We start from the raw sequence: 23077 nt of genomic DNA, 5'->3' as shown, positions 1-23077 counted from the left end.
TTGTTTAATAAATAATTAATTAAAACCTAATTAAATAAATTATTTTTGAATTGTCCGGRAATTTTGTTAATAATTTTATAAAAATATAAAATAATATTAATTAAATTAATTATTTATTTTATCTATTATAGTATTTGCATTAATGGCACTATTATTACTATTAGTATTTAAACATTATACATTATATACATTCCTAATKGCCATACCGTTTATAATAGTAACATGTATTGTATGCATACTTATTGTTATGGATTTGATGKTTACTTTTTATTTACTTAATTTAAGTATARCATATTTACTACTCCTGGTCAATTATGTCAATCAAATAATTGCATTGAATAGATCATCCGTTAAACACATTGAGAGCACAGTTAGTCAAAAGTTTATCACATATATCTCTGAACATAACCTGATGTGTCAAACATTAAATCGATTTAATAGTTCAAATAAACGGATATTTTTGGTTTGTTTGTTCACAATATTCCCGACAAGTCTACTGATACTACATATGGTTTTGTTTAACAATCTATCAGTCATTATGAATGTCATATATTTTCTGGTATTAATGCTTATGTTTGTCGCCTTATTTATAATGCAATATATGTTAGCATTGTTTACAAAACGTGTCCATCAAATGTGTGGTCAGTTATCGCGCGTGCAGTGGCTAATSAATGGCTGGCCGTTTAGGGCGCGCATCAAACTTAAACTACTTATATATTTTGAACGATTGAGTAGTCGTAAGAAAATCGGTGTTTCTATCGGATCGCTGACTGTTATGACATTCCCATTGTTTAGTCAGGTATTTGTTTTTATTATTAAATATAAGTTTTTCAATTATAGTAATTTATTTATTTAAATCTTGTTTATAATTTTAATCAATAGATGATAATAAAATATATCAGATTTTTTATATTAGTTCATAAATTGGCCCCCGAGGAGGAATCAAATTAATTTTTTTAACAAAATAACTGTCAGTACTTTAAGCAACAACACATGTAATTACTGTAAATAATTATTAAATTGTATTATATTTACAGTCGAGAACCGATAAAGACAATAACCATTAATTGCAAGTTATCGATAATTGCAATAAAAGTTAAAAATCCAAATCCAAACACTAATTAATACATAGAAAACTGTATCAATAAATACAAGTTCAATAAATGCAAGTAATCGATATATACAAGCATTTATAGTATAAAAAAGGTTTACTTTAGTGTAAAAAAGTATCAATAAATGCAATAAATCTCACATTTTGATAAACTGTAAAACTGTTTTATATATTTCAGTAAAAATTTTGAATAACAGTGTTTTAAATAAATCATATTTTTATTGTCTTTGTGATCAAAATGTCGTCAAACAGATTGAAATTATCAATTAAAACCAAATATGATATCATAATTAAAATGAAAAATGGTGTTAAAAATTCCGAAATAATTAGTGAATACAAACTTAAAGATTATTACAATTTGACCCAAATTAAGAAAAATGAGAAAAAAATTATTGCAAAATATGAATCAATTAAAGACAAGATCAGCTCAAAGACGTATAGATTAAAAGATGCTAAATATCCTGAAGTCGAAGAGTCATTAGTAATATGGATGAGACAAATGAGATCAAATAAAGCGAAGAAAGCGGTAATAACGAGATATTTTAGTAAACAAAGCAAAAGAATTTGCAGAAAAATTAAACATTGATTTCAAACCAACAAAAGGATATCTAAGAGGTCTTAAGCACAGAAATGGTGTTATATTTATGACAGAACACGGAGAGAGTGATAGTGTCGCCGAAAGTACTGTACAAAAATGGACTCAAGAATTGGCTGATTTGATTAAAGATAAGGATCCAAAATGTGTGTATAATTTAGACGAACTATCGTTATTTTGGCGATTATTACCATCGAAGACATATGGTTTCGATACTGAATCAAAAAGTGGAAAAAAGAAATACAAAGATAAGATAACTCTTGTGATGATATCAAATGCTGATGGAAGTGACAGATATATTATAATGATTGGCAAAAGTGCTAAACCTCGCTGTTTTAGAGGAGTCAAATCACTTCCAATAGATTACTACAATCAAAAAAATGCTTGGATTAGTTCACAAATCTATGAAAAAATTATTAACAAATTAAACAAAAAAATGAAAAATAAAAACAAAAATGTTTTATTATTTGTCGACAATTGTCGAACACATATCATTGATACCGAGTTTTCAAATGTTAAAATCAAGTTTTTTCCACCAAATACAACATCAAGATGTCAACCATTAGATCAAGGAATCATACGGTCACTCAAGTCATACTACAGAAAGCAACTAATTAATGATTTGATTATTAGACTTGAATCCAACAATGATATAAAACCCATTGATTTGTTTCAATGCATGTGTTTTGTCGACAAATCATTAAAATTAATAACAAATGAGACAATTATTAACTGTTTTTCTAAAGCAAATTTTAACTTTAATCGTATGACTATTACTACTACTATACAAATATCCGAAGAAGTTGAATGTGATGACAATGTATGGAATCAACTAAAAGATAAAACTAATTTAGCTTTCAATACATTTGAAGAATATGTTACTTTTGATGACAATATTGTTGATACTGAGGAGCATCTAACTGATGAACAAATTGTCGCTGAAGTCATGTCTACTACTAATACTGAACATACTATACAATCAGATGAAGAAGAAATTGATAATCCAATCAATGATAATATTAGTAATTCAAGAGCTCTGGATTCACTTAATTTATTGCAAAAATATTTTTATCAAAATTCAAATCAATTAATGGCAGAAAAATTGAATGATTTTCATAAACAAATTCTTAACATATCTCTTACTGTTGCAAAACAAACTAAAATTACTGATTTTTTTACTAAAACTAATTAATATGTTATATAAATTGATTGTAATAAACTATTATACAATATTATTATGTATTACTTATAGTACCGATAAATGCAAGGAATCGATAATTGCAATAAATTTGTAAAACCAATTCACTTGTCTTTATCGGTTCTCGACTGTATATACTAATTAAATGATATATACACAAGTTTTCATTACTACTTTAGCATATGATTAGTTGAAAAATAAAATAATAACAATTGGTTTAATGAAAATATAAATAACAATTTCTAATATCATTTTAATAATACCCAAATTGTATGTCATCCAAATTGTACTAAAATTAAATAAATTTAAGGATTGTAAACCATAACTATAGTTGCGTAAATTTTAATAATTATATTTTTTATAATTATAAGTTTTATTAAAAACATTGTTATATTTGAGCTCTAAAATTGGTAATTTTGGTAAAATTGGATACTATCAGAAACATTAATTATTTGTTTATTAAAAAATATATAGTTATAATTAATTAAACAAATTACTTACATTAGCAGCAATTATAATTTTTGTCTATTATTATTATTCATTATTTTTAGTTAATTACTATTAAATTATTATTATAATAGAGACTTATTTTTGTTTACACTATTTTATATAAATTTGATTATTATTTAATATTGCTTAAGAATATATTATTGTTTTTAGTAAATGCAAATATTTTCCACTTCAATAGATTAAATAAATAACATAGTTTATTAATTTTATGTTGTCAAGTAAATTGTATATACAGTAGTAATGTAATTAAATTTTTGTTTATTAAAAAATAATAAACAAAATATTAATAATAATTAAAAAAAAATGTAAGTTTTTTAATATTAAATCATTGAAACATCTATAGATATAAAAAATTAAATAAAATAAAATATAAATTTATATAAAAATAATCATAATTATTTAAAAAACAACTTTAATTATAATTTTAACATTTATTTATTAAGAAAAATTGTGTTTTAAAATAAATTCAAATGTAATAATAATAATTATTTAAAAATTCAATTAGTATCAGAGGTTTAATAAACAAATAGATTATTATTTCAAAAATTATTAATATAATAGAAAACATATTTCCAAATACATATGCTATCAAAACTGTACTAAAGTTAGACAATTTCAATGATAATATTTTATGAGTATTTTTATTGATTGATTGATGGGTTTTATTTCCAGTTGAAAATTTATTAAACCACATATCCATTAAACCGGAACTTTTTATATCACTTAATCTGTGAATTTAATAAATTATAAAATTATTTATAATTTTTATATATTGTAAATAATTWTTAAAAAAAATGATAATTACATTTTATTAAATTTCTGTTTTAATGGAAATTGTTGTCTCAATGCTATTCCTTCTAAACTTAACGACAATGAATTGTATTCATTGGGCTCCGGGAGATAATGGGTGGTTAGATAATAATTATTCAGTATATGTGTCATATATAGACGATTTCCTATGACTACTGTAGGTCCCAATGTCTGATCGGTTTCATTTAATATCATATCTTTTACYTYAAGACTATTATCTATAATTGTAATCATATTTCCTATTTCACGATATATATAATCATTTTTGTTCTGTAATATAAAAATAAGTTTATTATTAAAATATATAATTATTAGATTTCCTACTAATAAATTTATATAATTACACTAAAAACATGTTTATATGATGTCCCATTCCATGAAATTATTTTTAAATATCCATTTTTAGTATATTTTATTAAATCATTAATGGTTTCAATTTTGATTTCATTGGGACAGGTAGTCAACGAGTAAACAGTTCCAGCAATACATGTGCTAAACACTAGRCATCCAATCAACCAAACAATTATAAGTATCCGATTAGATGTTGTATTTATATATGAAAATTGTGTCGATTGTCTCATAAAAACTTTAAACAATGTTTGTTTCATAAATGACTGATTATAAAATACAATTTGTATAATTAATAATATAATGTATGATATAAATATACAAAACCAACTAGGTACATCAAATATATTAAATAAATTAACAAAATAATTATAACTTGGTTTTGGYGATAAAAATGTTGTGCTATCGATAATATGTGGATATAAATAGTCAATAATTGGCATTCTAGTAGTTGTCAATGAAAATGCACCAATGCCAATATCAGCTTGCTAATTTTAATAAATATATATATAATAAGTTTTAATTATTGGTTTAATTTTTTTAAAAAATAATTATGAACCCAAAATAAACTTACATTACTAGTTAATAGTCCGATAAGACAATCCCATGTATTATTGTTTAAATTAGCATATTTTCCATTGCAATCAATTATATCATATGTAATATTTACTAATTGTGTGAATATTTCAATAATATTTTTATCCACACCGTACGCTAATTCTRTTTTATTATTAATTTTTGTCAATTTTACAAACGGTAAAAACTATGATTATATATTGAATAAACATAAATATTATTAATGTTATTATACAAAATGTATTATTTATAATTATTATGATATTTTTTATATAGTTTACTTACCTCAACAGCAGCAATTATTAAATTAGTATTATTAGTATAATTCATACTTTTTTATTATATAATTAATACAACAATATTAAAAATATTCCATTATTTCAATTTAATTTTAATATATTAAATATAATATTTTTCATAATAATACTATAACAACTAAACAGTGTTTTTTAAATAGAATATATAAATAGCTTAAAGTAAATATAACATTTAGAAAATATTTATTTATTGAGTAAAATGTTTATATAATGTTTATTTTTTTAATAAAAATAAATCAATATTAATAACTTAATGTTAAAAATTGTTATTTTTATAATATTATTATTTTTTATTAAYATTATATATTTATATTATTAATTTATTAATTATAACTATTCATWTCATTTAAGTTATATGTTATAAGTAAAGTCATATTACTTAAATATTTTTTGTATAAAATATTATATTATAATTCCTAAAATAAACTTATTTTTTATAATTTCAATTTAAACTTTTGTTAAAAAAATAGCTTAGGTTTTATTTTGAATACTTAAAAACATTAATTATGAAAAAACATTAATTATGAGAAAACATTAATTATGAAAAAACATTAAACCTAAATATGATATAATTAACTCAAACATCATATATTGATTAATACAATAATATTATTAAAAAATAATACACAATAAAATTTAACATTTACTAGTATTGAATAATAATCAGTACAGTTACAATATTTTAATATTGTATATAACATCAATTTATAACAACTTTAGTTAATTTTATTTGATATAAACTAAATACACTAATAATAATTATTATTATTTAAAAACTCGATTAGTATCAGAGGTTTTATAAACAAATAAATTATAATTTCAAAAATTATTGATATAATAGCCCATATAATGCCAAATACATATACTATCCAAACTGTACTAAAATTAGACAATTTTAGTGATAATATTTTATGAGCATTTTTATTGAAATTTTTAATTTTATTCATTGAATTATTGGTCTCATTTACAGTAAAATATTTCTCAAACCATATATCCAATAAACCGGCACTTTTTATATTACTTAATCTGTATTAAWAAAATTATGAGTTTATATACAGTAAATATTATTTTTTTAATTTAAATATAATTACATTTTATTAAACTTTTGTTTTAGTGGAAAATGTTGTCTCAATGCTATTCCTTCTAAACTTAATGCTAGAGAATTATATTCATTGGGCACCGGGAGATAATGGGTGGTTATATTATATTTATTTAACATATTTTTTATATGAATACGAGTTGCAATGATTAATGTTTGTCCACACAATGTCTGATGTTTTTGACTTGATATAAGATATTTGATTGTATTGCTATAATTTGTAACTGTAATCATATTTCCTATTTCACGAAAAATATAGTCATTTTTATTCTGTAATATAAAAAAAWTTATTATTATAACCGATATATAATTATTAGTTTTTTTTAGTAATAAATAAATTAATTTTTTAAATTAAATTTATTATTACACTAAAAACATTTTTATACGACAACCCATTCCATGAAATAATTTTTAAATATCCATTTTTAGTATATTTTATTAAATCATTAATGGTTTCAATTTTGATTTCATTGGGACAGGTAGTCAACGAGTAAACAGTTCCAGCAATACATGTACTAAACACCAGACACGCAATCAACCAAACAATTATAAGTATCCGATTAGATGTTGTTTTTATATATGRAAATTGTGTCGATTGTCTCATAAAAACTTTAATCATTGTTTGTTTGATAAATGAATGATTATAAAACATAATTTGTATAATTAATAATATAATRTATGATATAAATATACAAAACCAACTAGGTACATCAAATATATTAAATARATTAACAAAATAATTATAACTTGGTTTTGGTGATAAAAATGTTGTGCTATCGATAATATATGGATATAAATAATCAATTAATGAAAACCTGTYAGTTATCACTGCAATTGATCCAATGCCAATATCAGCTTGCTAATTTAAAAAATTATATTTATAATTTAAAATATKTAATTGTTTTTAAAKRTAATTAATTAATGATAGATATTATTTATACTATTGTACAGTWATTTACTTAACAAAAAAAATACTTACATTACTGCTTAATAGTCCRACAATACTATTATTAATATCCAATGTATTATTGATAACATTAGCATAGTTTCCATTGCAATCAATTATATCATATGTAATATTTACTAATTGTGTGAATATTTCAATTATATTTTTATCCACACCGTACGCTAATTTTGTTTTATTATTAATTTTTGTCAATTTTACAAACGGTAAAAACTATGATTATTATTTGAATAAACATAAATATTATTAATGTYATTATACAAAATATATTATTTATAATTATTATGATATTTTTATATAGTTTACTTACCTCWACAGCAGCAATTATTAAATTAGTATTATTAGTATAATTCATACTTTTTTATTTTATAATTAATATATCAATAATTGATTATAGCATTATTTCAATTTAACTTTAAATATATTAAATTTATATTTTTCATGATAATACTATAAGAACTAAACAGTGTTTTTTAAAATAGATTATATAAATAACTAAAAGTAAATATAACATTTAGATAATATTTATTTATTGTGTAAAATGTTTATATAATGTTTAATTTTTTTAATAAAGTTAAATCAATATTAATAACTTAATGATAAAAATTGTTATTTTTGTAATATTATTATTGTTTAGTAATATTATATACTTATATACTATTGATTTATTAATTTTTATCTTATAAAACATTATATTATTTGATAATATATTTGCTAAAATTAACTTATTTTTTTGATAATTTCAATTTAAATTTTGTTAAAAAAAATAGTTTAGGTTTTATTTTTAATTTTTAAAAACATTGATTGTGAAAAACATTTTAAATAAACTTAAATATAGTAAAAAATCATATATTGATTWATACAAAAAAAATTAATTAAAAAAATTATACATAATATAATTAGACATTTATTGAATAATAATCATCACAGTAACAATATTTTAATATAATATTTGAAATCAACTTTAAAATTTTTATTAAAAAGTAAGTTTTGCACATAATTAATTATACATAAAAAGTTATAAACAAAAAATATAATATCAAATTTAAATAATATAAAAACTTATGATATTTATTTATAGCTACTTTAATTAATTTTATTTAATATAAATTGTTTGATATAAATTAAATTCACTAATAATAATTATTATTATTTAAAAACTCTATTAGTATCAGAGGTTTTAWAAACAAATAAATTATAATTTCAAAAATTATTGATATAATAGCCCATATAATGCCAAATACATATGCTATCAAAACTGTACTAAAATTAGATAATTTTAGTGATAATATTTTATGAGCATTTTTATTGAAATTTTTAATTTTATTCATTGAATTATTGGTTTCATTTACAGTAAAATATTTCTCAAACCATATATCCAATAAACCGGCACTTTTTATATTACTTAATCTGTATTAAAAAAATTATGAAAAAATTATGAAAAATATTTAATGTTAATTTTTATTATTTAAATATAATTACATTTTATTAAACTTTTTTTTAAGTGGAAAATGTTGTCTCAATGCTATTCCTTCTAAACTTAATGCTAGAGAATTATATTCATTGGGAACCGGGAGATAATGGGTGGTTATATTATATTTATTTAACATATTATTTAAACGAATACGAGTAGCAATGGTTACTGTTGGTTCACCAAATGTCTGATGTTTTTGATTTAATATAAGATATTTGATTRYATTKCTATAATTTGTAATTGTAATCATATTTCCTATTTCACGAAAAATATAATCATTTTTATTCTGTAAAATWRAAAAAAGTATATATAATWATAAMCGAWATATAATTATTAGTTTTTTTACTAATAAATAAATTAATTTCTTAAAATTATATTTATTATTACACCAAAAACATKTTTATATGACGTCCCATTCCATAAAATTATTTTTAAATATCCATTTTTAGTATATTTTATTAAATCATTAATGGTTTCAATTTTRATTTCATTGGGACAGGTAGTCAACGAGTAAACAGTTCCAGCAATACATGTGCTAAACACTAGACATCCAATCAACCAAACAATTATAAGTATCCGATTAGATGTTGTCTTAATATATTGAAATTGTGTCGATTGTCTCATAAAAATTTTAAATAATGTTTGTTTACTAAATGACTGATTATAAAACACGATATGTATTAACAATAATATGATATATGATATAAATATACAAAACCAACTAGGTACATCAAATATATTAAATAAATTAACAAAATAATTATAACTGGGTTTTGGTGATAAAAATGTTGTGCTATCGATAATATATGGATATAAATAATCAATTAATGATAACCTATTATTTTTCATTGTAATAGCWCCAATGCCAATATCAGCTTGCTAATTATTTAAAAAAATATTTTATTTCATCAATTAATTTTTTTATAACATTTAATTTGTAATGTTTTTAAAAATAATTAATTAATGATAGATATTGTTAATACTATTGTGTAATAATTTTATTAACAAAAAAAATACTTACATTACTGGTTAATAGTCCGACAATACTATTATTAATATCCAATGTATTATTGATAACATTATCATAGTTTCCATTGCAATCAATTATATCATATGTAATATTTACTAATTGTGTAAATATTTCAATAATATTTTTATCCACACCGTACGCTAATTTTGTTTTATTATTAATTTTTGTCAATTTTACAAACGGTAAAAACTATGATTATATATTGAATAAACATAAATATTATTTATGTTATTATACAAAATGTATTAATTATAATAGTTATGATATTATAAATACAGTATATATATATATATATATATAGTTTACTTACCTCAACAGCAGCAATTATTAAATTAGTATTATTAGTATAATTCATATTTTTATTAATTAATATATAATATCAAAAAAATATTGTAATATTTACAGTTTATTTTAAATATATTGATATTAAGTACAATATTTGTTGTTTAATACAGTAATAAGCGAACTATGTCTTTTTTAAATAGAAATTATAATTAAATAAAACATTGAATAAATATTGATTTATTGTGTAACATATGAAATGTTTTCAAAAAAATATTAAAATCAACAATAAAGATATAATTAAGTAATGCTAGAAAATAATTTTCATATTATTATAATATGATAGTATACATAAAATACTAATTTTATTTACTTAATCAATACATGTATATATATATATATATTATTTATATAATATACTACAGTTAAGTTTAATTTTAACAATCAAAAGCCATGGTTTCTCGGCCACTCTTTATCTAACTGTCCATGAGCTATGACCTATCCCCACCCTATCATATTAAGTTTAATAAAATTTAAAAATGTCTAATTAATTAATTTAATTTTTTGTTGTTGAAAAATTTATAATATTATATAAATCAATAATAAACTAAATATTAAAAAAAGTTTTTWGTATCTTTGTAATTAATAATAGTTAATTATAAAAAAATTATTGAAACATACTAAAAATTTACTAAAAATTTACTAAATTTTACTAAAAATTTACTTTTTAATTATTCATAATTTGTCTTTGAATAAAAATTGTTTTCAATATCAACTAAAAATAACAACTATTATTAAAAAATAACTCAATTAATATCAGATATTTTCCTAAATAAATAGATGAGTAATTCAATTATTAAACAAATAATAGCGTAATTGCAACCAAATCCATATGCCATCCAAATTGTACTAAAATTAGACAATTTTAATGATTGTATTGATATTATATGATTATCTTTATTAATATTTGCCATTTTATTGATTAAATGTGTTTTATTTTCACTAACAAACATGTCTATCCATAAATTCAAAAATCCAGCACTTTTAATATTGTTTAATCTATATTAAATATTTTTAACAAAAAAATAATCATTAATAAATTATACTGTTAATATAATTAAGGGCGATTCACATATTACTTCGGCACTTTTTTAAAGAAATCTAAACCCCCGTCTTCCCCTGTTTGCATGTAGTCATTATAAAAAATTATGTTTGCATGTTCATAACCGTTAACCCCCCCCCCACCCTACTAAGAAATAAAATATTATTTAAATGCGAACGTTCTTAAAGTCTCTACCCCTCTCCTACCTTCGTTTGCAAAATTACGTTATGGTCGACCCCCTGTCCCCTCAAGTGTGAATGTAATATGTGAACCACTCCTTTCCCAAAAAAATATATTTACATTTTATTAAATCTATGTTTTAATGTAAAATTATGTCTCAATGCTATTCCTTTTAATATTACTGATAGAGAATTATAATCATTAGGTGCCGGCAGATAATGTGTGGTTATGTTAAATGTATTAATCATTTTTAACATAAAAATATGAGTTCCTATGATTACTGTGGGTCCCATTGCTTGATATGTATTACTTATTAGGTTATATCTAACGGCATTGAAATCACTTTCAATTGTAACCATATTTCCAATCTCACGATAAATATAGTGATTTCTATTCTGTAATTATAATATATTWATAATAAAAATTATTATTACTTTAACATTTAAATAATAATTTAAAATAATAATCACTTAAAAAATTACAGCAAAAACGTTTTTATATGACGTCCCATTATAAGCTATAATTTTTAAATATCCATTTTTAGCATATTTTATTAAATCAGCTAATGTTTCGATTTTGATTTCATTGGGACAGGYAGTCAAMGAGTAAACAGTTCCAGCAATACATGTGCTAAACACTAGACATCCAATCAACCAAACAATTATAAGCAATCGATTTGATGTTGTCTTAATATATTGAAATTGTGTCGATTGTCTCATAATAATTTTAAACAATGTTTGTTTCATAAATGATTGATTATAAAACACAATTTGTATTAACAATAATACTATATATGATATAAATATAGAAAACCAACTAGGTACATCAAATATATTAAATAGATTTACAAAATAATTATAACTGGATTTTGGTGATAAAAATGTTGTGCTATCGATAATATATGGATATAAATAATCAATTAATGAAAACCTATCAGTTTTCATTGTAACTGCACCAATGCCAATATCAGCTTGCTAATTATTTTTAAAAAATATCTTATTTTATCAATTAATTTTTTTTATAACATATAGTCTATATAAGTTACTGTATAATATACTGTACAATTTTATATACTATGAAATCAAATTGTTTAGAATTTTTTTCTCATGAAAAAAGTTTTCATATATTTTATACTTTAATAAAAAATTACATTAAAATGAGAATGTATAGTAACAACAATTTTATACTATACTGTACAGTAAGATATTTTATTTAAAAAATATTAATATTAAAAATAATAAACTTTAACAACATATAGTTAAATAAAAAGATTATTTGAAGTCAAAATAAACTTACATTACTGGTTAATAATCCGACAATACTATTATTATCTAATATATTATTATTAACATTAGCATAGTTTCCATTGCAATCAATTATATCATATGTAATGTTTATAATTTGTGTGAATATTTCAATTATATTTTTATCCACACCGTACGCTAATTTTGTTTTATTATTAATTTTTATCAATTTTACAAACGGTAAAAACTATAAATTTATTAAAAAACAATAATTATTGTTTATATRTACAAAATGTGTTAATTATAATAATTTATAGAAAAAATATTTATGTATATATATATATATAACTTACTTCATTAGCAGCAATTAACAAATTTGAATAATTATTAATCATTATATATATAATTATTTTTAAWCCTAATAAAATTAATTTTAATACTATAAAACAATTTTTATTTATTMATTCATTATTTATTGATTATCGTAATATACGTAATACCCTATTGTATTAATATTAAGTGAATGTAAATAAAACATTTAGAAATTGTTTGTTTTATTGTATTATATATATATATAAATAATATACAGTAAAAATATTATTAAGAGTAAATTATGGCAGTAAAATGTTTTCAAAAAATCAATATTATATAATAACTATAATAACAAATTATGTATTTATGTAAATATTGTAACTATAATCATCTATTACTATTGCATTTACTTTGCAAATTGCTATAACTAATACAATAATTTTYTTATATTTAATTAATTAATATTCATGTATTATTATAACATTAAACCAATAAAACAATAAAAAGCATAAGTAAATAATTAAAAACTAAATTTTATCAAAATATTTAAATTTAAAACTTAAAAATAATTATATGTTAAGCATAATTATAAAGTTTTAACTATTTATTTATATTAATAAATTTATTTTTGCCAATACTTTAATTGTTCATTTTGTAAAATTAATGAAAATATAGCATTATAAATAAAATTGATTTTAGTTATTAAATTAAATAATTATTTTYTATAATAATAATTAAAAATATAAGGTATACATTAATATTTAAAAAAAAATAATTATTTAATATAATTCTAATACAAAAATATATAATATAACTATAATTCGAAATTAATTAAAAAAAATATTTTATTTATAAATATATTTAGTAAACTTATAGATAATTATTTCAAACACAATAGTAATAATAGCAAAAAAAGTATTAATTGCATATACTATACGAATTGTATTCAAATTAGACAATTTCAATGATTGTATTTTATGATTATCTTTATTATTAAYTTTTGATATTTTATTCATTAGAAATGTTTTATTTTCACTGACAAACATATCTATCCATATATTCACTAAACCTGCACTTTTAATATTGCTTAATCTGTATAATAAATTTGAAATTTTAGAAAAAATTATTAATAATTTATAATTATGTTTAAACTTWTTAAAAAATATTTACATTTTATTRAAYATATRTTTTAATGGAAAATGTTGTCTCAATGCTATTCCTTGTATACTCAATGCCAGGGAATTGTAGTCATTAGGTGCCGGCAKATAATGTGTRGTTATATTATATATGTTTAATATATATGACATATAAATACGAGTTGCTATGATAACAGTGGGTCCCAGTGCTTGATATGTATTATTTAAAATTTTATATCTGACCATGCTAAAATTACTTTCAACACTAACCAGGTTTCCTATTTCACGATATATATAGTCATTATGATTCTGTAAAATTATAATAATACAGTATAACAATTTTAATTAGTTAGCATTTTTTTAATAAAAAAAATTTAATTAATATTTTTAAATACATCAAAAACGTTTTTATATGATGATCCATTAAAGGCAATTATTTTTAAATATCCATTTTTAGCATATCTTATTAAATCATTAATGGTTTCRATTTTGATTTCATTGGGACAGGTAGTCAACGAGTAAACAGTTCCAGCAATACATGTACTAAATACTAGACATCCAATCAACCAAACAATTATAAGTATCCGATTAGATGTTGTTTTTATATATGGAAATTGTGTCGATTGTCTCATAAAAACTTTAAGCATTGTTTGTTTGATAAATGATTGTTTATAAAAYACAATTTGTATAATTATTAATACTATGTATGATATAAATATACAAAACCAACTAGGTACATCAAATATATTAAATAAATTAACAAAATAATTATGGGTTGGTTTTGGTGATAAAAATGTTGTGCTATCGATAATATGTGGATATAAATAATCAATAATTGYTGTCCTATCACTTGTCATTACAACTCCACCGATACCAATATCAGTTTGCTATTTGTAAAAAATTTTTTTTAACAAYWTTTTAACAGTTTTTAATAGTCATGTTATAAAAATTATATTATACTGTATATTAATATATATATATATATTTATTTTATCAGTGCTTACATTATTGACTAATCGTCCGACAAGACTATCCAATGTATTATTATTGTTGCGATAATTGTATTTTCCATTGCAATCAATTATATCATATGTTATGTTTAAAATTTTTGTAATTATTTCAATGATATTGTAATCAATACCATAGGCTAATTTTGTTATATTTTTTAATTTTGTTAATTTTAAAAAYGGTATGTACTGTATAATAATATATATATATATAAAAAAACATGAATTTTAGATTTAATTTATAAGTTATATATATATATATATATATATATATTAAAAATTATTGAATACTTACTTCATTAGCAGCAATTATTAATTTAAAATTAGTAAAATTCATTATTTAATTTTTTAAGTTAATTAGTTATTAAAATATATTGATTACTAACTTGTAAGTTAATATAAGTTTAATAAATAAATTTATATATTTAATTGATTATTTAATGTTTATTAGAAATAAACTATAAATCTTTTATACAGTATTATATATACTTTTATAAATTTTTTTCAAGCAAATATAACAATTAAATTTATTTATTGTATTTTATAATACACAAAAAAATATTTAGTATAAAATGTTTTAATAACAATTCATTTATAACAAATAAAATGGTTTAAAAAATAAATCAATACTAAATTAATAAATTGAATAAATAAATTTAATTGTTAAAAAATAAATCAATACTATTAACTAAATTGAGCATTGTACTGTAAATAAACAAAATTGAGAAAAATTGAGTTATGAAATATTTAATAGAAATCATAATTATGTTTTAAATGTGAAATTRATTTACTTRTATTATTAACTAATTTACATTAAAATAACAATTAATCAATATAATATTTTTCAATTTAATTACGAATAAAATGTTTATTTTTTATCCCAAATATTTAAAATTACTTATTATTTTAAACATAATTTCAAACATAATTTAAAMTTTATTAATCTTTACTAAATTTAACACAAAACTTAATTTATAAAAWATATMTATATATAAATAGATAATTATTTCAAAAATTATAGTAATAATAGCAAAACTACTACCAAATCCATATGCCATCCAAATTGTACTAAAATTTGATAATTTCATTGATTGTATTTCTTGACTATCTTTGTTAATATTTATTATTTTATTAATAAAATTTGTATTATTTTCAGAGACAAACTTGTCTAACCATATATCTATTAAACCAGCACTTATAATATCGCTTATTCTAAATAATATATATATATTAAAAAACATTTATTAWTAAGTTATAGAAATAATTAATAAAATATTATTATTACATTTTATTAAACTTATGTTTTAATGGAAATTGTTTTCTCAATGCTATTCCTTCTAAACTTATTGATAATGAATTGTAATCATTAGGCGCCGGCAGATAATGATTGGTTATATTATATTTATTTAATAAGTATAACATATGACTACGAGGTCCTATAAATAATGTGGGTTCAGATAACTTATATGATTGATTAACTAAAARATTTTTAACTTCAATATTATTATCTATAACTGTAATCATATTTCCTATTTCACGATAAATATAATCATTATGATTCTGTAATAGAAAATAATAAGTTTATTATAATTTTTTTTAAAAAGTATCAGAAAAATTATAATTTAAAAGAATATATTTATAATTACAGAAAAAACATGTTTATATGATGTCCCATTCCATGAAATTATTTTTAAATAACCATTTTTTGCATATTTTATTAAATCATTAATGGTTTCAATTTTGATTTCATTGGGACAGGTAGTCAACGAGTAAACAGTTCCAGCAATACATGTGCTAAAYACTAGRCATCCAATCAACCAAACAATTATAAGWATYCGATTAGATGTTGTWTTTATATATGAAAATTGTGTCGATTGTCTCATAAAAACTTTAAACAATGTTTGTTTCATAAATGATTGATTATAAAACATAATTTGTATTAACAATTACTATATATGATATAAATATACAAAACCAACTAGGTACATCAAATATATTAAATAAATTAACAAAATAATTATATMTGGGTCTTGGTGATAAAAATGTTGTACTTTCGATARCATATGGATATAAATAATCAATATTTATCAATCTTTCAGCTGTTAGTGTAACTGATCCAATACCAATATCAGCTTGCTAGTTTTATAAATTAAATAATAAATTTCAATATTTTTTTGTAATTTTTAACACTATATATAAAACAACTGTAAGTAAAACTCTTTTACTTTACTGAATAATCGTCCGACAAGACTATCCAATGAATTATTATTATTRTTATTATGATAATTGTATTTTCCATTTGCAATCAATTATATCATATGTTATGTTTAATAGTTGTCTAATTATTTTAATTATTTCGTAATCAATACCGTTAACTAATTTTGTTTTATTAAAAATTTTYGCTAATTTTACAAATGGTAGAAACTAAACATTTACAAAACATTATTTTATATTTATTGTAAAAATMACTTTATTTTTTTTATCAAAAATTATTATATTGAAATTAATTTATACAGGGTACTTACCTCATTTGCAGCAATTAGAAATTTAGAATTATTAAAATACATTATTTAATTTTTTGRTWAATATTRGTTAATAATTACTAAACTTTTTTACAAAACTAAAAAATTTTAATGTGTAGTTTAGCAATTAATGTTATCACAATTTTAGACACATTTTTATAATTATTCTTTAATAGTAATWGTAATAATAGTATATATAATGGTATATAAATATAATAAATGATTAATAATATTACTTTTAAAATACTATATATTATYTATACARTATATAGATAATATAATACAAAATAGATAATATTTACATTAAKAATATTTTATTAAAATGTTTATTCATTGTATTGATATGTCTTTAAAAAAAATCAATAMTATATTTACCWAATTAATTAATAAACTGTACAAACACATTTATTAATTAAACTTAAATTTTAAATATARACATTATTATTATAAATTAAAAAATWAATTAATATATATATTAATTTTTATATACAGTATTTGRTATATAATTTTATTTATTATAATACTCGTTTAAAATTAATAAAAATATCATTAATAATTTTTACATTAAAATTATATAGTTTRGTSGGAATTATTCACTGTATACTTGATATAACAAACTAAATATTATTTATAAAATTGATAATTAATAAAACATATTAACAATTTAATACAATTATAATGACTCCTCGGGTACCAATTTATGAACTTATTAATTCATTTTTATCTTAATATTAATTTATACTATATTTACTTTATTTAATCTTTTTACAAAAATAATTATAAATTTAAATTATATTATAATGAATATTAATTTATGRACTAATATGAAAAATCTAATATATTTGATTACCATCTATTAATTAAAATATATTAATGATTATAATTTAATTTAAAAGTTATTTTTTAATAACAAAAAGTATTTAATATCATTTCATACCTGACTAAACAATGGAAATGTCATAACAGTYAGCGATCCGATTGAAAATCCAATTTTCCTATTAGTTGTATTCAATCGTTCAAAATATATAACGAGTCTAAGTTTGATGCGCGCCCTAAACGGCCAGCCATTGATTAGCCACTGCACGCGCGACAAATGTTCGCGCATTTTATGGGCACGTTTTGTAAACGATGCCATCAGATATTGCAATATGAATAGTGCGGCAAACATTAGCATTAATAATACAAAATATATAGCATTCATAATAATTGATAAATTTGTAAACATAATTAAGTGTAGTATTAGTAGACTAGTCGGGAATATTGTTAACAGTGATACCAGATATACCCGTTTGGATGCTTTATTATATCGGTCTAATGTTTGACAAATCAGGTCGTGTTCATTGAAATATGTTATCAACATTTTACTATCTGAGCTACGGCTCAGTGATCTACCCTTGTGTTCAATTATATGATTGATAAAATTGATCCGGAGCAAAAAATATGTTACAGATAATAGAAAAAAATAAAAAATTAACAACAAATCCATTGCCAAAAATATTGTTATAATAAATGTAAATATTATAAACGGTAAGGCCATAATGTATAAATATAATGTATAATCATTTATTGATAATACTAATAAGTACATTGATGTTAAGGCAAATACTATAATTTAAAAAAATGAAATAATTAATTAGTAATTATATTTTCAGCAACAACAAAATTATTATTTTATATAAACATTTAACTAAATTCAGGATATAAATTGTAAAAATGTTTTTTATATAATAAAACTAATGTTAATTATATTCATACTAAACAAATATACAGATTTATTTTGAACTATTTAGACACATAACAGTATTATACTGTATAATAGTTTACAAACAATTAACAAAATATCAATAATAAATTAGTTATTTATTTTTACAATAATTAATAAATTTCATTATAATAATTATTTAATATTTTTTACAAAACTTTTGAAATTTTTAAACACAATTAAAATTTAAATAAATACCTATATAATAAATGGCCAATGTCATCAATTTAGTTAAAATTTTAGAAATTTTAATAAATTTTTTATAACTATTATTATCAAGTTTATCAATTGATAATTTATAGATTATATAATCATTTTGATTATTAGCTAGCGATAAAATATCTGAATAAATATTAATTGATTTATTAGTTGATACACGCATTACATAATGTATAGTAAAATGTARTATTGTTAGTAAAATAATGTATATACGATTGTACTTGGTGATACCACCAAATAATATTGATAAATCAAATAATATTAAACTAGTTGTCCTGTCGATCACAATAAACAAACCAAAAATATATTTTAATAAATAAAGTATAAATAATAAGTTAAATATTTTATATAATCGTCTTTTATGTTGACTTTCATTATTAATTAAACGATTATTTATTGTAGAAATATAATAATTCACAATTTTAGACATTATTTTTTTTTGTTGTTTGTTTATAATATTATAATAAACTAATATTAAATTTTAACTGGGGTTTAAAATAATAAATAAATTAGTTTTTTTATATTAAGGCTTTTAAAAATTATTATATAACACAAAATAAAATATATTTATATATATTTATATATTTACTGTAATTATTATTCATATATCTACTATAAAATAGATATATGTATTATTTATGTTTGACATATTATAATTTAAGATGATAAATACAGTACAGTATATTACCGTAACTTAAATAACTAAAACTAAAATAAAATTTTATTGTAATATTTTTTTTATTTATATATTAACTATAAATTAAAAATCTTTGAAAATACTAGAAAGCATTACCAGACAAACTTCACATAATCTTTAGTATAGAYAAAATTTTATATTTTGTATTTATAATTTGCATAAATTGAAATAATTATACTAAAAATATMTAATTAGAGATTTTTAAATTAAATCTATAAACTATTAAAATTTTTATRTGACTTATAAATTATATTGTTTTTCAATATATAGAACAATATTTTTTCTGACATTTTGTTCTATATTTTGACAGACAGACAGACAAACAGACAGACAAACATAAGGAATTCAGAAATATTCTCTTTTTCAGGAATTCGTGATAAGTGTTACCCATTGTAATATAATTTTATATAGTGATTATAATTTATAAAAAAATCAATTTATAATATTTTTTTTATAAAATAAATAACAAATAAAATTCCATGTTAAAAATAATCAATAACTAAAATTATAAGAAATAAAGTATATTTATAATTAACATATTGTATATTATTTATAAGTTATATTATTTAACTTTAGTCTGTAATCAATATATTAAATATATATTATGTATATTAAAATTATGCATAAACTTTAATGACTTGAAATACTTAWATCKAGCACAAATAACTTTTATAATAATGATAATAATAATAATTAATTACTATAAATTTAGAAAGTTTCTTAAATAAGTTAATAAATATTTAATCATTATAAACATAATAAATATGATATATTTAATTAATCTAATCTATTATTTGTTTATATATATGACAATAAAAAACGATAACGGCAAAAAAAACAAATTATTTATATAATAAAATCATACTAATCTTGTACATGTACAATTTTAGGTTAAAATTATTTAATTTTATTTAGTTTTAATAATAAAAGGGGTTTAAAACATATAAATACTAAATGAATGTTCATTGCGGTGTCAGATGTGACTCCGGTGTCAGATCTGAATGCGGTGTCAGATGTGACTGCGGTGTCAGATCTGAATGCGGTGTCAGATGTGACTCCGGTGTCAGATCTGAATGCGGTGTCAGATGTGACTCCGGTGTCAGATGTGACTGCGGTGTCAGATGTGACTCCGGTGTCAGATGAATGCGGTGTCACTCCGGTGTCAGACTCCGGTGTCAGATGTGACTCCGGTGTCAGATCTGAATGCGGTGTCAGATGTGACTCTGGTGTCAGATGTGACTGCGGTGTCAGATCTGAATGCGGTGTCAGATGTGACTCCGGTGTCAGATCTGAATGCGGTGTCAGATGTGACTGTGTCGGTGTCAGATCTGAATGCGGTGTCAGATGTGACTCCGGTGTCAGATCTGAATGCGGTGTCAGATGTGACTCCGGTGTCAGATCTGAATGCGGTGTCAGATGTGACTCCGGTGTCAGATCTGAATGCGGTGTCAGATGTGACTCCGGTGTCAGATCTGAATGCGGTGTCAGATGTGACTCCGGTGTCAGATCGAATGTGTCAGATCTGAATGCGGTGTCAGATGTGACTCCGGTGTCAGATCTGAATGCGGTGTCAGATGTGACTGCGGTGTCAGATCTGAATGCGGTGTCAGATGTGACTCCGGTGTCAGATCTGAATGCGGTGTCAGATGTGACTGCGGTGTCAGATCTGAATGCGGTGTCAGATGTGACTCCGGTGTCAGATCTGAATGCGGTGTCAGATGTGACTGCGGTGTCAGATCTGAATGCGGTGTCAGATGTGACTCCGGTGTCAGATGTGACTGCGGTGTCAGATCTGAATGCGTTGTCAGATGTGACTCCAGTGTCAGATGTGACTCCGGTGTCAGATGTGACTGCGGTGTCAGATGTGACTCCGGTGTCAGATGTGACTCCGGTGTCAGATCTGAATGCGGTGTCAGATGTGACTGCGGTGTCAGATGTGACTCCGGTGTCAGATGTGACTCCGGTGTCAGATCTGAATGCGGTGTCAGATGTGACTCTGGTGTCAGATGTGACTGCGGTGTCAGATCTGAATGCGGTGTCAGATGTGACTCCGGTGTCAGATCTGAATGCGGTGTCAGATGTGACTGCGGTGTCAGATCTGAATGCGGTGTCAGATGTGACTCCGGTGTCAGATCTGAATGCGGTGTCAGATGTGACTCCGGTGTCAGATGTGACTGCGGTGTCAGATCTGAATGCGGTGTCAGATGTGACTGCGGTGTCAGATCTGAATGCGGTGTCAGATGTGACTGCGGTGTCAGATCTGAATGCGGTGTCAGATGTGACTCCGGTGTCAGATGTGACTGAATGCGGTGTCAGATGTGACTGCGGTGTCAGATGTGACTGAATGCGGTGTCAGATGTGACTCCGGTGTCAGATGATCTGAATGTCTGATCTGCGGTGTCAGATGTGACTCCGGTGTCAGATGTGACTCCGGTGTCAGATGTGACTGCGGTGTCAGATGTGACTCCGATGTCTGATCTAAATGCGGTGTCAGATGTGACTCCGGTGTCAGATGTGACTCCGGTGTCAGATGACTGAGATGGTGTCAGATGTGACTGCGGTGTCAGATGTGACTCCGGTGT

At 21.7% G+C, this 23077-nt stretch overlaps 1 protein-coding gene across 1 annotated transcript; it reads left to right on the top strand.

The window, feature by feature from the left end:
* Positions 1-1406: 1406 nt before the first annotated feature.
* On the top strand, positions 1407-20891 carry LOC128956090 (tigger transposable element-derived protein 4-like). Its single transcript, XM_054301776.1, has 4 exons — positions 1407-1656; positions 1715-2038; positions 2453-2728; positions 20806-20891. Exons 1-4 carry the CDS (start codon positions 1407-1409, stop codon positions 20889-20891), a joined length of 936 nt encoding a protein of 311 aa, XP_054157751.1.
* The last annotated feature ends 2186 nt before the right edge of the window (positions 20892-23077 follow it).

The sequence above is a fragment of the Oppia nitens genome, unplaced genomic scaffold (genome assembly GCF_028296485.1).
Source record: "Oppia nitens isolate AA-2021 unplaced genomic scaffold, nextdenovo-longstitch-racon4-pilon3 scaffold12_pilon_pilon_pilon, whole genome shotgun sequence".
NCBI classification, from domain to species: domain Eukaryota; kingdom Metazoa; phylum Arthropoda; class Arachnida; order Sarcoptiformes; family Oppiidae; genus Oppia; species Oppia nitens.
The sequence above is the reverse complement of the archived record's forward strand: the minus strand, read 5'-3'. Positions and strand labels throughout refer to the sequence as shown.

What these genes read in the sequence shown, in the direction of transcription:
- LOC128956090 (XM_054301776.1), top strand. Translation starts at nt 1,407, where the DNA reads ATGAAAAATGGTGTTAAAAATTCCGAAATAATTAGTGAATACAAACTT. An exon ending in GGTAATAACGAGATATTTTA is followed by an intron (nt 1,657 to 1,714) that starts GTAAACAAAGCA and finishes AACCAACAAAAG; the next exon opens with GATATCTAAGAGGTCTTAAG. An exon ending in TCCAATCAATGATAATATTA is followed by an intron (nt 2,729 to 20,805) that starts GTAATTCAAGAG and finishes ATATTTTGACAG; the next exon opens with ACAGACAGACAAACAGACAG.